At 39.6% G+C, this 13,940-nt stretch overlaps 1 protein-coding gene across 1 annotated transcript in view; it reads right to left on the reverse strand.

The window, feature by feature from the left end:
• Positions 1 to 5,201: 5,201 nt before the first annotated feature.
• Positions 5,202 to 13,940, reverse strand: part of LOC101829585 (vomeronasal type-2 receptor 116-like) — a 37,389-nt gene continuing 28,650 nt past the window's right edge. The window contains exons 5-6 of the mRNA XM_021223947.2: positions 8,175 to 8,298; positions 5,202 to 6,130 (exon numbers count right to left, since the gene is read on the reverse strand). Of these exons, the coding sequence (XP_021079606.2) occupies positions 5,202 to 6,130; positions 8,175 to 8,298 (1,053 nt within the window). The remainder of the gene's footprint in view (positions 6,131 to 8,174; positions 8,299 to 13,940) is intronic.

The following is a 13,940-nucleotide window of genomic DNA, read 5'->3' on the forward strand; positions in this document are numbered from 1 at the left end:
TGCTGCTTCTTCAGTCGAGTCTCTTTTGTGCTGTGTGTGCTTCACCTCCCAGGGCTGAGCCTGATGCGCTCCCTTCCCGCCTAGCTGTCACTCAAGAAGGCCAAGCTCAGTGCTTAAGTAGTGGGAAGGGGGTGAATCTGGCCTTGCAGCCAATGAAAACACCGCTGTGCCTCCCCACCCACAGTGACAAGAGTCAGGTGCAGAATCGGACTCAGCAGTTGGCAAAGAATCATGCATGTGTCCACTTGGATATTAGAATTTGACTAGGAGAAATGTCTCTTTACATGCAACCTGTGTTATCATTGGATCCAAAGGCTATTGCTTCTTATCAGAAACTCAGGTGAAGTTATTGACTTTCTTCCTCTAGTTTGTCCTTTTGCCCAGGGCTGCTTTTATTGTGCAGTACTTTAAATTTAGTTCAATGAGCTACACCTACAGGTATTTTTACATTCACTTACCCCTGCCTACAATATCCTCTCTCATAGAAGGCTCTTATTCATCATTCAAAATCCATTCTTTAGTAGGGACACACAGATTGCCCTGGGAAGGGGAAATAGATGAGATCTTCTGGGTAACCTGGGGGTGAATGGGTGGTAAAGGGGAGGGGACAGGAGATAAGGACATGAGGGAATTGGATGGTGGAGTTGGTTAAAGTATGTAGGAGAGCAATGAAAGAGACATCTCCATGGAGGGAGTCACAGCAGGACTAGGGAGAAACCTGACACTAGGGAAGTTCCCAGCATTCCACAAGGATGACCCCAGCTAAGACTCTTTGTAGAGGGTGCCCACACTGATTTTCTCCTGTAATCAGATTAGTGAATACCCTAACTGTCATCATAGAACCTTTATCCACTAACTGCAGAGGAAGGAGGGTTTATATGAGCAAGCAGGGTGGGTAGGTGGGTGATCAAGATCATGATGGGGAAACCCATAGAGACAGCTGACCTGAGCTAGTGGGAGCTAGTGGGGACTCGAGGCTGACAGCTGGGGATTCTGTGTGGGGCCAAACTAGGCCCTCTGCATGTGGGGAGCCTTGTTTTTTTATTTTGTTTATGTTTAAACTAAATGCAAAGCCAAAATAGTAAAATGGAAAAAGGAAAATCTCTTTAACAAATGATGCTGGCATAACTGGATATCAACATGTAGAAGATTGCAAATAGATCCATGTATGTTGCCTTTGACAAAACTCAAATCCAATTGTATCAAGGATCTCGACATAAATTCAGCTACATTGAACCTGAGGATTCCACGGAAGTTCACATCAAGATTTTAGAATTAACTGATGATGGTCTAAGGCAAGGCTACAATACTTTAAGGTGGGGAGGGCCTGAGAGCATATTAAATCTGTTGCGTTTTGCTGAGGAAGGCCACATGCCAGCTGTGGAGCTGAACCAATTTTTTTTTCTAGCTGAACCCACTTTGAGGTAATGTGTGTTAGAGCAAGTGACCTAATGTTATGGGATGTGTCATCATGGCCCAGATTATCTCAACTACTCTTAGATATTGGATGGGGTGGGTCTGAAATTCAGGATATTTTGTTGATGACTTGTTCTTTCTGTAATTCAGTCTTTTGTGACACTCAGTTTCTGGCAATTAGGGGAGACTGTAAGATTTTGAAGAGTTTGAGCCTACATGGTGGAAGTATGTCAATAGTTACATAATTTTGAAGGTTCTATCTAACTCAAACTCTGTACTTCAATTTCAGTTTACCTGTCCTGTACTATGTGAAGAGTTAATATACCCAAATCTCACCAACTGTGGCTCACCTGAATCATACTATGTATGTACTTTAATAAACACCAGGAAGCAAAATAAGTCTATCTTTCATTTTATTTTTTCAGATCATTATTTTTCCACAGAGAAGACAGAAGTAACTTAATAATAATGAAAATTATTTGTTCTTAAATAAAAGCAGTCCTTGTATATGTGAGCTGATATGTATGTTGGAATCTGTAACATGATTAATAAAAATCCAAAGACAGGCCTTTGGGTTTAAGCTGAAGAGAAGAGAAGCAAATCAGACAACTGCTAAGGAGTTCTCACCTCTACCAATGCTCAGAGGGAAGGGTGGTGACCACCAAACCTCAGATTGTATCTCCAGATTACACTGCTCTCCACTAAGCCTTGGAATCCTAGACTGCTATGCTCTCACTTATGTGGATGGAGACTAATTGGCAGTAGCTGGAGACTGTATGCCTAGGACTGACTTTGCTTCTCCCTTATATATCTCTCTAGTTCTGAGGTTAAAGCCGTGAGTTCTGTTAATCTTTTAGACTAGTTCACACTTAAATAGCCCTGGGTGACCTTGAACTCAAAGAGATCCATCTACTTCTGTCTCTTGAGTCCTGGGATTAAAGATGTATGACACCACTGCCCAGCATCTATAGCTAACTAGTGTGGCTGGGTATGCATTATGATCTTCAATGAGTTTGTTAAGGCACAAACAATAGATCCCCCACAGGATTCTGTTAGAATATTGTAATACTATAACTACAGAGGCATATACAAAGGAGTACCATAGCTTAAAGTATGGGATCTGAGAGTAAGATATCATTCATGCAGCTGATGTCTCTCACCAAATTAGATGTAGCTGTTACTATAAGAATAAATTTGGCCATTGCTCATTTTAATACGTCTTTATCTAGAGCTTCCTTTAGGACATAATCTGTCCAGGTTTATTTTCCACCTCCAGATATTTATTAAATAATGAGGAAAGGACATGAGCCCATTTGAAAGCCAATTTCCACTTCCTTAGTGTCCAATTTTCATTACTTCAGGTACTTTAAGAAGAGAATTCCCACTTCTCCAGTTAATCACTGCAGAAAATTAGACCTGCTTAGAAATGAGAGGAAAGCTTAGTTTTCTCCAAAAAGTCTCACAGAGTACATGAGCCACACTGAAGGACAGGCCCATGCCTAGGCATAAATGGCAATAGAAAATGAAGCCAATGGTGATTTATGATTTTTCTATTTGTTTGTTTCTTTCCCTATCAGGGTAATTTGCATTTATTTATTTATTGTTCATGTCTGTGTACTGGGGGCTGTTAACCTTAAAGCCCCAATTGCCCAGAGAAAGTCAAATGCCCTATCCCTTCCCACCAATGTCCCAGAATTCTTGGGGTACCCTTCCTACATGTCAAACCATCCAACACAACATCTAATGCCATTGGAGCCTTGACATCTCACCTACAGGAGATGAGAGCTCCTGCATTCCTTGATGGAGCCCCCAACCCTTAAACCCTAATTGTCTTGGAGACATTACCATCCCCATCTCTGCTGGACAAATCCCCAGAGACCTGGTGGAATGTTCCCCCCACACAAAACCATCCAGCCCCACTTCTGCTACCATTGGAGCCTTGGCCCCACATACACTGGGAGAGGAAAAGCCACCAGCTAAGCCACTGGCCATACCTATACCAATTAGAGGAAGGGAGACCCCTGAATCACAGAACCCACCTACAGCCACTGGATAACAGTATAAGAACACATTCAACAACATAAAGAGTACTATGGCACTACCAGAGACTAGGACTTCTATACCAGCAAGACTTGAACATCCCAATCAAAAGAAGCAGAAGAAGCAATCTTAAAATAACTTTATGAATATGATAGTGGTCCTTAAAGAGGAAATGAGAGAAACCCTTGAAGACAACAAAATGTGGAAGAAATGGAGGAAAAGGCAAACAAAAAATGCAAGAAATCAACAAATCCCTTCAAGAAACCAAGGGAAGTCAATTAAAAACAATCAAATCCTGGGTGAGGTAACCCAAAACCAGAAAAACAAATACATTGTGTACTCACTAATAAGTGGATACCAGACATAAAGCAAAAGATAGACAAGATATCCATCCTACAATCCACAATCCCAGAGAAGCTAGAACCCTCTTCCAGGAACATATTGAAACAGATAGAGAAATCCACAACTACCCAATGGGCCAAGCTTCTGGAGTACAATCAAAGTAGGGAATGAGCTACAATATTAACACAGGAATCAAGACAAAGATGGGGAAACACACAGAATCAGCCCACCCTAGGTAGTGAGAGAGCATTGACTCAGGTCTTACAAATGGGGAACCTGTGTAAGATCGAATTAGACTCCCTTAATATAGATGACAATGATGAGACAGGGACACTATATGAAGCCACTGTCAGTGGGTCCAAGATCTAACTCTAATGCACAAACAGTTGGTGGAGCTCATTCTATATGGAGAGATACTTTTCTCAGCCTAGACAAAAGGGTGTAAGAGTGGAGAGGTGCCTTGGTTCTGCCTCACCAAGATGACAGCACAGATTCAGTAGTCTTCCAAAGAGAGGTCTTACCCTCTCGAGGAGCAAATGGGAGGTAGGGAAAGCAGGAGGAGAGGAGGGAGGAGGGACTGGGATTTAAATGTAAAAATAAATTAATAAAAAATTTAAAGAATAACACATCTTTTATGAAATGTTGATAAAATAAGGAGAAAAGAGATCTCATAAATGTTCAGGAGTCACAAAATGCACATCTTAGAGTTGAAAGAATATAGAACAATGAATTAAAATTGAATTATGAATCAGTAAGTACACAAACTGCTTAGATATTTATAGTCAGAGATAGACATGGGCATAAATTCTATAGAAGTGGTTACAGCAGGGTATTTCAAATTCTTCACAGATGAAAAAAGGAAGCTTCATGTAATTGTCTGTTTGGGTAGGTATATGATCACTGATATCTGGCTTTGTGCTATTATTAAGAAATAAATTGGTTTTCATTCTACTGTATTATGCAGCTCATTAGGTAATCATTTGACAGAGTATTACTTCATATAAAATTCATATTCATTTTTAAAATGTTCCTTCATGCATAACAAAAGTATACATGAAATGTAAGCATGATGAATCCAGGAAATATATCAATGGCATCAAAAATACATGGATATATATGAAAAGATTTGGTGCTATAAATGCAAATTCATGCAATGTTGAAGAGGTGCAGAATGAATACATATCTCATTCATCTTTTCCTTAGTATTAATTGCCAGACACAATAGATATTTCTTAAAGTAAGCTATCTAAATTGGAGACATATGTAAGCAATAGTCAAAGATGAGAGAATAAAGATTGATTAATTAATAAATGAAGCCAATAAATATAAAACATTCCATTGCTGTGTTATCTGTGTCAACTGGATAGGCTCGAAAGCTTCTATATAATTAAGAAAAACATGAACTAAACTGCAAAACTGACTCTTACTCTAGAATGTGCTTTGTTCCTGACATGATAAAGTGCATTCTTATGCGGTCTGAACAAAATAATGTAGCACTTGGGTACAAAGATGCAACCCAGGAGGCCTGCACTAGAAACCAAGATGGAGAAGACTTCCATGGCAACCACAAGATTCCCCTTGGTGCTGTGGTAGACAGGAAGGAAGGTGATCCACACACTGAAGAAAATCAACATGCTGAAGGATATGAACTTGGCTTCGTTGAAAGTGTCAGGCAGGTTCCTGGACATAAAAGCCATAGTGTAGCTCCCAAGTGCAATGAAGCAGAGGTATCCCAGCACAGAGTGGAATGAAATAGTAGAGCCCTTGTTGCACATAATAATTATGAGTCCATGTTCTGAGAAAGCATCTGAGTCAACAAAGGGAGGAGAGGTGCTCAGCCAAATTCCACAGAGCACAAGTTGGATGAGGGTGCAGATGGGAATGATGAAGTTAGGAGCTCTTGATGTCATTATCCACCTTGTCAGTCTCCCTGGAACTGTGACTTTGAAAGCCAGAACCACAGTAACACTTTTGGCCAAGACTGTGGAGAGAGCCACTGTGAATAGAACTGCAAATGTGCTCTGCTGCAGGATACAGGTCACTGTGTTCGGGTGGCCAATGAAGAGCAAGGGACAGAGAAAACAGAAAGTCAGAGTGATGAGTAGGATGTAAGTGAGAGCCTGGTTGTTTGCCTTGACGATGGGAGTGTGGCGGTACTTCACAAAGACACCAAGAACACCAGCTGTGAGTGCAGAGAAGGTCAGGGCCAAGGAGGTGATTGCCATCCCCAAAGGGTCTTCATAGGCCAGAAAGGTCACTGTTTTCTGGAGGCAGTGATTCTGTTCTGTGTTTGCATAATGACTTTCTGGACACCTCAAACAATGATCCATATCTCCTCAGGGATTAAACTTACTGTGAGTCTCTGCTCATGTTACCCTTGTATCCCAAAGGACTTCCCAGCACCAGGTCTCTGGCATTTTCCCACATATCTTTTGTTGTTTCAGACTCAAGTAAATCAGTGCTCAATACTGAAAACTCCCAAATGCTCTCTAATTAATCATACCAGGTTGATATTGCCTGTCTTTTATTGGGCATAAAGTAAATAAGTCTATTCTTTTTGTTAGTACACATAAATACATTTTCATCTAAGTAATGATTTGTATTTATCTATATAGTCATAAATTACTGATTTGAATTACATAGATCTATCTTAATCAAAGCATCATCTCCATTTGACCTCCCTCATGTGGCTTTGTCCTGTGAGTTCAGTACAAGGAGTTTGAGCTTTTAATTTTTTTCTTTTAATGTTCTCAGTCATAAGATCAAAATATATCTATTTCCATAGTGTTCATTCAATGAGCTTTCCAGTGTGCTAATTCTCCAATACTGCTTGTTAGAATGAAATTATTAGATTCTTCAAAGCTTAAAAAGCTCACTTTTGTGAAACTATTTTATTTCTTTCTAGGGAGAAATGATCAGTTTACAAGATAGATACAAAACTGCCATTTTAGTCTTAGTCTTGAAATAATTGGGTGATGCTTTATCACTTTTAATTTTTGAGTTCCATTTTGAATTCAAAAGATATAAATATCATTGTATTTATTAGGTATTTTCATTCTATTAAAATATTCAATATTTCTGCAAAGCTTTTTCACTCAGACGTTTTGGTAAAAATTCACATTTAAAGATCTATTGAAATCATCATGCTGCTAGTGCCTACTCTCTTTTATTCCATTATCAGCATTTATTTGTTATTTCTTCCAGATCTGTCTTCATGCTACTCTCTCATTTGCAAGGTACTGTGTCTCTTCTATAGCCTCTGTGTTTATTTCCATTAATTCAAACTGAGCATCAATAGTTCATAAGCACAATCCTATACCTTCTTTAATAAAAGCAATGGGTATATAAGTCATGACAAATAATTTTAGAAATTGAAAATTATATTTTTAAAGATAGTTACATATTATTCTATATGTTTTGAAGTGTGAGATTCACTGTTGAAATATTTAGCATTTTTGTTATAGTTTTTTCTTTCTTACTAAATATATTTTGAAGTGTCTCCTTAAATTGCAACAATGCAGGGTATGATAGTGTTGCTTCTAGTTTCCTCCAATGAATATATTTAACATTTGCATGAACTTAACATGGCTCCAATGCACACAGAGTCTCTATACGCACATTAAGTCTTTGATGGTGTGTATAGTCTGTCTCAATATGCACATGTTGAATTTAGGCAACATCAAACTCACCAAAACTTTGAAACTTTCTCTCCTTATGAGGTAATGTTAACATATCTGAGTGTTCAGGAAAGCCATTGTTTTACTAAAAATATTTCAATTTATATATGAAGAATTTCAGTAGATATTAATATTAAGCTTGAGAGATCCTCTGTGATTTTCTGTCCATATTCAACATTGTGTCTAAGTGTGCTCATTCCAGTCACTGTTTTCAATTATCTCGTACCTACTTTCTATTTCTTGGGTATATTTTCAAATATTATTGTTGTGAAATATTAAATGAAGCTGTGTAACATTTGTTTATGCTTGGAACATTTATTTCATGGTGCAAAGATGTGCTATATTCTTTTATTTTATATGTGTGTAACTCTGTAAAGCTGTGCTACTTTTCCTGTCTAAAATACCTGATTGGTCTAATAAAGAGATTAATGGCCAATAAACAGGGAGGTGAATGTACATGCAGGGCCTGTAGGAAGTAAGAAAATGTAGGATGAGAAGATATTGGAAAGAAGAATCAAGAAGCAAAAGAAAGAGGAGAGGAGGACATCAGTGGCCAGCCACCAAGCTGCACAGCAAGCCATGGAGTAAGAATTTGAAAAAGGTATATAGAATAGAGAAAGATCAAAACCAAGAGGCATGAGGTAGACATTACCAAACAGGTGGAGAAGTGCAAAGTTCCCCAGTGAGCATGACACTTACCTGTCTCATTGGAAATCTCATTGTGTGGGCAACGAGTGCAATGATAGCAACAAGGAGGCCTCCCCTCCTGGGCAGATTTTCTGAATCCAGGAAAACAGCTCTCACTGCACACAGAGCGAGGAAGCTGAGAATGAAATACATGGTGAAATACGCAGGAGTGGGCAGTTTTAAAACAATAAAAATGTTATTTTCTAATACTGAACAATAAGATGGCAAGTTTTTATAAGTTTAATCCATGTTTTGATGCATAATTTCTGTTTCAATATATTATAAGTTATGAAGTTCAATGTATCTAATCAAATGATCCAAAAACAACAGAAATATGAACAAGAGGGGAAATGTTATAGGTCGAGAAAATAAGAAAAAGTTAGGTCAATGTGTACATGTCTAAAGGAGCAACTCTAATGCCATGGTGATCCTATTGTGTACTTCCTGACAGCAACAGTGAACAGCTTTGTTTCCCAATGGTGATGCATAATTTACATGTTTCAGCTTGACTGATTCAGAATTACCATATAAACTAGTCTTGGTCACTTTCTGTGAAAGATGATTACGTTACTTGAAGTGAGAAGTCATATACTACAATAGGTAACACCTTTTTGTTGTTGGCCATTGTTTTTTACTGAATGGAAAGCAAAAAGGGACGTGAAGAGCAGTCTTCACCAATATCTACTACCTGTCTGAACAAACAGCATGACTCAATTTCTCAGACTCTTGCCTGCCTGGTTGCCTGAATCATTATGAAATGGTAACGCCAAGTGTGACCAAAGGAAGTCTATGTTCTTTAGTTAGGTCTGCCTGGTTTTGGGTTTGATTTGGTTTGGTTGGTTTGGTACTGGTCTTTGACAAATTGTTTCCTTTTTTATCAGAAAGGCACATATTTAACCCATGATCATGTACCCTCCGTGCTATTATATACTTCCAGGTGTCTGAAGCAAAATGACTATAAACTTACATTTCCTAATCTGGAGGTCAAACAAATGCTCTATTTTTATTTTTAATTTATTTTTATTCAATTTAAATTAGAAACAAGTTTGCCACTCATGTCAGTCCTAGCTCCCTCTCCCTCTCCTCCTCTCCTACCCCCTTTAACACTCCCTCAACTCCTTCCCCAATCCCCACTCCACTCTCCAAGGAGGGTGAGGCCCTTGTTAGGGGTTCTTGAAAGTCTGTCAAATGATCTGGGGCAGGGCCTAGGCCCTACCCCATGTGTCCAGACAGAGACAGCATCCCTCCACATCGAATGGGCTCCCAAAGTCCATCTGGATGACAGGGCTAAATGCTGATTTATTGCCTGAGGCCTCCTCACTGACACCCACATTCAGGGGGTTTCATCAGTCCCACACTGGCCTCTCAGCTACCAGTCTGAGGTCTTTGAGGTGCCCCTATGCAGGTCAGTTGATTCTGTGGGTTTCATAAACAAGTCATAACCCCTTTGCTCATCAGTCCTCCCTCTCTGAAACTGGGTTTCAGGGGTTCAGTTCAGTGTTTAGCTATGGGTGTTTGCCTCTGCTTACTTCAGCCACTGGATGAAGGCTCTAGGATGTCATAGAAGGATGTTGTCAACCGTGTTATAGGGAAGGGCATTTAAGGTAGCCTCTCTACTATTGGTTAGATTGCCACTTGGCGTCATCCTTGTAAGGCCTCTGGACATCTCTCTAGTACCAGATCTATCTTCAAACCTATAATGGCCCCTTTTATTATGCTATCTCTCAAAATTCTCTCCTTATTCTTTCCCCTACTCAACTTTCCTGCTCCCCCATGTTCTCGTCTCTCTTCCTCTTCACCTCCTCTCTTTCTCCCAGATTCCTCCCCCCCTGATCCCCATGCTCCCAATTCCCTCAGAAAATTCTGTCATTTTCCCTTTCTCTGGGTTACCATGCATATCTCTCTTAGGGTCCTCCCTGTTTCCCAGACTTTCAGACTGGGCATTGTAGGCTGGCACTCCCCTGTTTCAGGCCTAAAATCCATATATGAATGAGTATATACCATGCTTGTCTTTTTGTGACTGGGTTACCTCAATCAGGAGGGTTTCTTCTAGTGCCATCCATTTGACTACAAATTTCAAGATTCCATTGTTTTTTCCCCGCTGAGTAATACTTCATTGTGTAAATGTACCACATTTTCTCTATCCACTCTTCAGTTGATGGGCATCTAGGTTGCTTCCAGATTTGGATTATTACAAATAATGCTGCTATGAACATAGTGAAAAAGACGTCCTTGTTGTGTGAATGCACATCTTTTGGGTCTTCGCCTAAGAGTGGAATTGCTGGATCTTGTAGTAGACTGATTCCCATTTTCCTGAGGAATCTCCATATTGATTTCCAAAATGACTGTATGAGTTGGCACTCCCGCCAGCAGTGGAGGAGTGTTCCCCTCTCTCCACATCCTCTCCAGCATAAACTGTCATTAGTGTTTTTGATTTTAGCCATTCTTACAGGAGTAAGATGACATCTCAGAGTTATTTTTGATTTGCATTTCCCTGATGGCTGAGGATATTGAGCACTTTCTCAAGTGTCTCTCAGCCATTTTAAACTCCTCTATTGATAATTCTCTATTTAGTCCTGTGTCCCACTTTTTAATTGGATTCTTTGGTGTTTTGGACACTTGCTTCTTGAGTTCTTTGTAAATTTTGGAGATTGGCCTTCTGTCAGATGTGGGGTTAGTGAATAACTTTTCCCATTCTGTGGGCTGCCTTTTTGTCTTGTTGACTGTGTCCTTTGCCTTACAGAAGCTTCTCAGTTTCAGGAGGTTCCACTCATTAATTGTCGATCTCAGTGTCTGTGCTACTGGTGTTATATTCAGGAAGCTGTCTCCTGTACAAACTTGTTCAAGGGTACCTCCCACTTTCTCTTCTAAGAGTTTCAGTGTGGCTGGGTTTATGTTGAGGTCTTTGATCCATTTGGACTTAAGTTTTGTACATGGCGATAGACATAGGTCTATCTGCAGTCTTCTACATGCCAGCATCCAGTCATGTCAGCACCATTTGTTAAAGATGCTGTCTTTTTTCCTATGTATAATTTTAGATTCTTTGTAAAAAATCAAGAGTTCATGGGTGTGTGGGTTAGTATCAGGGTTTTCAATTTGATTCCATTGGTCTACACATCTATTTTTGTGCCAATACCAAGTTGTTTTCAGGATGATAGCTAAATAATAGTGCTTTAAGACAGGGATGGTGGTGCCTCTGGAAGATCCTTTATTGTAAAGGGTTGTTTTATGTTCTGGGTCTATTGGTTTTCCATATAAAATTGAGTATTGTTCTTTCAAGGTCTGTGAAAAATTTTGCCGGTATTTTGATGGCAAGATTGCCATTTTTACTCTGTTAATCCTACCAATCCAAAGCATGGGAGATCTTTCCATTTTCTGGTATCTTCTTTAATTTCTTTCTTTAAAAACCTCAAAGTTCAGCCGGGTGTTGGTGGCACATGCCTTTAATCCCAGCACTAGGGAGGCAGAGGCAGGCGGATCTCTGTGATTTTGAGACCAGCCTGGTCTTCAGAGCAATTTCCAGGACAGCCTCCAAAACAATACAGAGAAACCCTGTCTCGAAAAAAACAAAAGACCCTCAAAGTTCAAATGTACATCTTTTGGATATATGCCTAAGAGTGGAATTGCTGGGTCTTGTGGTAGGCTGATTCTTTCTGAGGAATCTCCATACTTATTTCCAAAGTGGATGTACCAGTTGGCACTCCCACCAGCAGTCGAGGAGTGTTCCCCTTTCTCCACATCCTCTCCAGCATAAACTGTTGTTGGTGTTTTGGTTTTAGCCATTCTGACAGGAGTAAGATGGTATCTCAGAGAAACCATCCTGAGTGGGGTAACATGGCATGTACTCCCTTATATATAGATTTTAGACATGGATCAGTGGAGTGCCAGCCTACAATCCTACGCCTAGAGAGTCTGGGAAACAGAACCTTCATCCAATGACTGATGGAAGCAGAGGCAGACTCCCACAGCTAAACACTGATCTGAACTCAAGGAATCCAGTGACAGAGAGGGAGGTCTGGTGAGCAAAGGGGTCAAGATTGGGCTTGTTTAACCCCCAGAAATAGCTGATCTGAACAAGGGAGAGGTCTTGAATCCCAGACTGATGGCTGGAAATCCAGAATGATACTTATTAAGACCCCCTGAATGTGGGTGTCAGTGAGGAGGCCTAGGCAATCTATGGAGCTTTGGGTAGTAGATCAGTATTTATCCCCAGTATACAAATGGACTTTGGGTGCCCATCCCACAACAAGAGGTGCACTCCCACCCTGGACTCTTGGGGGAAGGTCTAGGCCTTGTCCTTGATGAAATGACAGACTATGGATACCCCCATGGATGGCTTCACCCTCCCTGGGGAAAAGAGAGGGTATTGGCGGGGTAGGTGGGGGTACATGGGAGGAGGGGAGGGAAAGGGAGAGGGATCTGGGATTGACATGTGAAGCAACCTTGTTTCTAATTCAAATTTAAATTTAAAAATAAAAAACAAAAACAAAACAAAGTTCTTGCTGTACAGGTCTTTCACTTGTTTTGTTAGTGTTATCCCCAAATATTTTATGTTGTTTGGGTCTATTGTAAAGGGTGACATTTCTCTGATTTCTTTCTCAGCCCATTTATCATCTGTATATAATAGGGCTACTGATTTTTTGAGATAATCTTGTATCCTGCCACTTTGCTGAAGGTGTGTATCAGCTGTAGGAGTTCCCTTGTAGAATTTTTTTGGGTCACTTATATAAACTATCATATCATTTGCAAATAGTGAAAGTTTGACTTTTTCTTTCCAATTTGTGTCCCCTTGATATCCACTTCTTCTCTCATTGCTCTTGCTAGAACTTCAAGTACAATATTAAAGCAGTATGGAGAGAGTGGGCAGACTGTGTTGTTCCTGATTTTAGAGAAATTGCATTGAGTTTCTCTCCATTTAGTTTGATGCTGGCTGTTTGTTTGCTGTATATAGCTTTTATTATGTTTAGGTATGTTCCTGTTATCCCTGATCTCTCCAAGACCTTTATCATGAAGTGATGTTGGATTTTGTAAAAGGCTTTTTCAACATCAAATGAGATGATCATGTGGTTTTTCTTTTGCAGTTTGTTTATATGATGAATTATATTGACAGATTTTCATGTGTCGAACCATCCCTGCATCCCTGGGATGAAACCTACTTGATCATCGTGAGTGATTTTTCTGATGTGTTCTTGGATCCGATTTGCCAGTATTTTATTGAGTATTTTTGCATCAATGTTCATGAGGGATATTGGTCTGAAGTTTTTTTCTTAGTTGTATCTTTGTGTGGCTTGGTTATCAAGGTAATTGTAGCTCCATAAAAAGAGTTTGGCAATGAACCTCCTGCTTCTATTATGAGGAACACTTTGAGGAGTATTGGAATTAGCTCTTCTTTAAATTTCTGGTAGAATTCTGCACTGAAGCCATGTGCACCTGGGCTTTTTTTTTGGTTGGGAGACTTTTGATGGCTGCTTCAATTTCATTAGGAGTTATAGTTCTGTTTAGATTGCTTATCTGCTCTTGGTTTAAATTTGGTAAGTGATATCCATCCAGAAAAATTTCCATATCCTTTAAATTTTCAAATTTTGTGGAGTACAGGTTTTCAAAGTATGACTTGAAGATTCTCTGGATTTCCTCAGTGTCTGTTGATATGTACCCCTTTTAATTCCTGATTTTGTTGATTTGAATGTTTTCTCTCTGCCTTTTAGTTAGTTTGGACAGAGGTTTGTCTATCTTGTTGATTTTCTTGAAGAACAAACTCTGTTATATTGATTCTTTGTA

Source organism: Mesocricetus auratus, unplaced genomic scaffold (genome assembly GCF_017639785.1).
Source record: "Mesocricetus auratus isolate SY011 unplaced genomic scaffold, BCM_Maur_2.0 Super-Scaffold_100025, whole genome shotgun sequence".
Classification (NCBI taxonomy): Eukaryota; Metazoa; Chordata; class Mammalia; order Rodentia; family Cricetidae; genus Mesocricetus; species Mesocricetus auratus.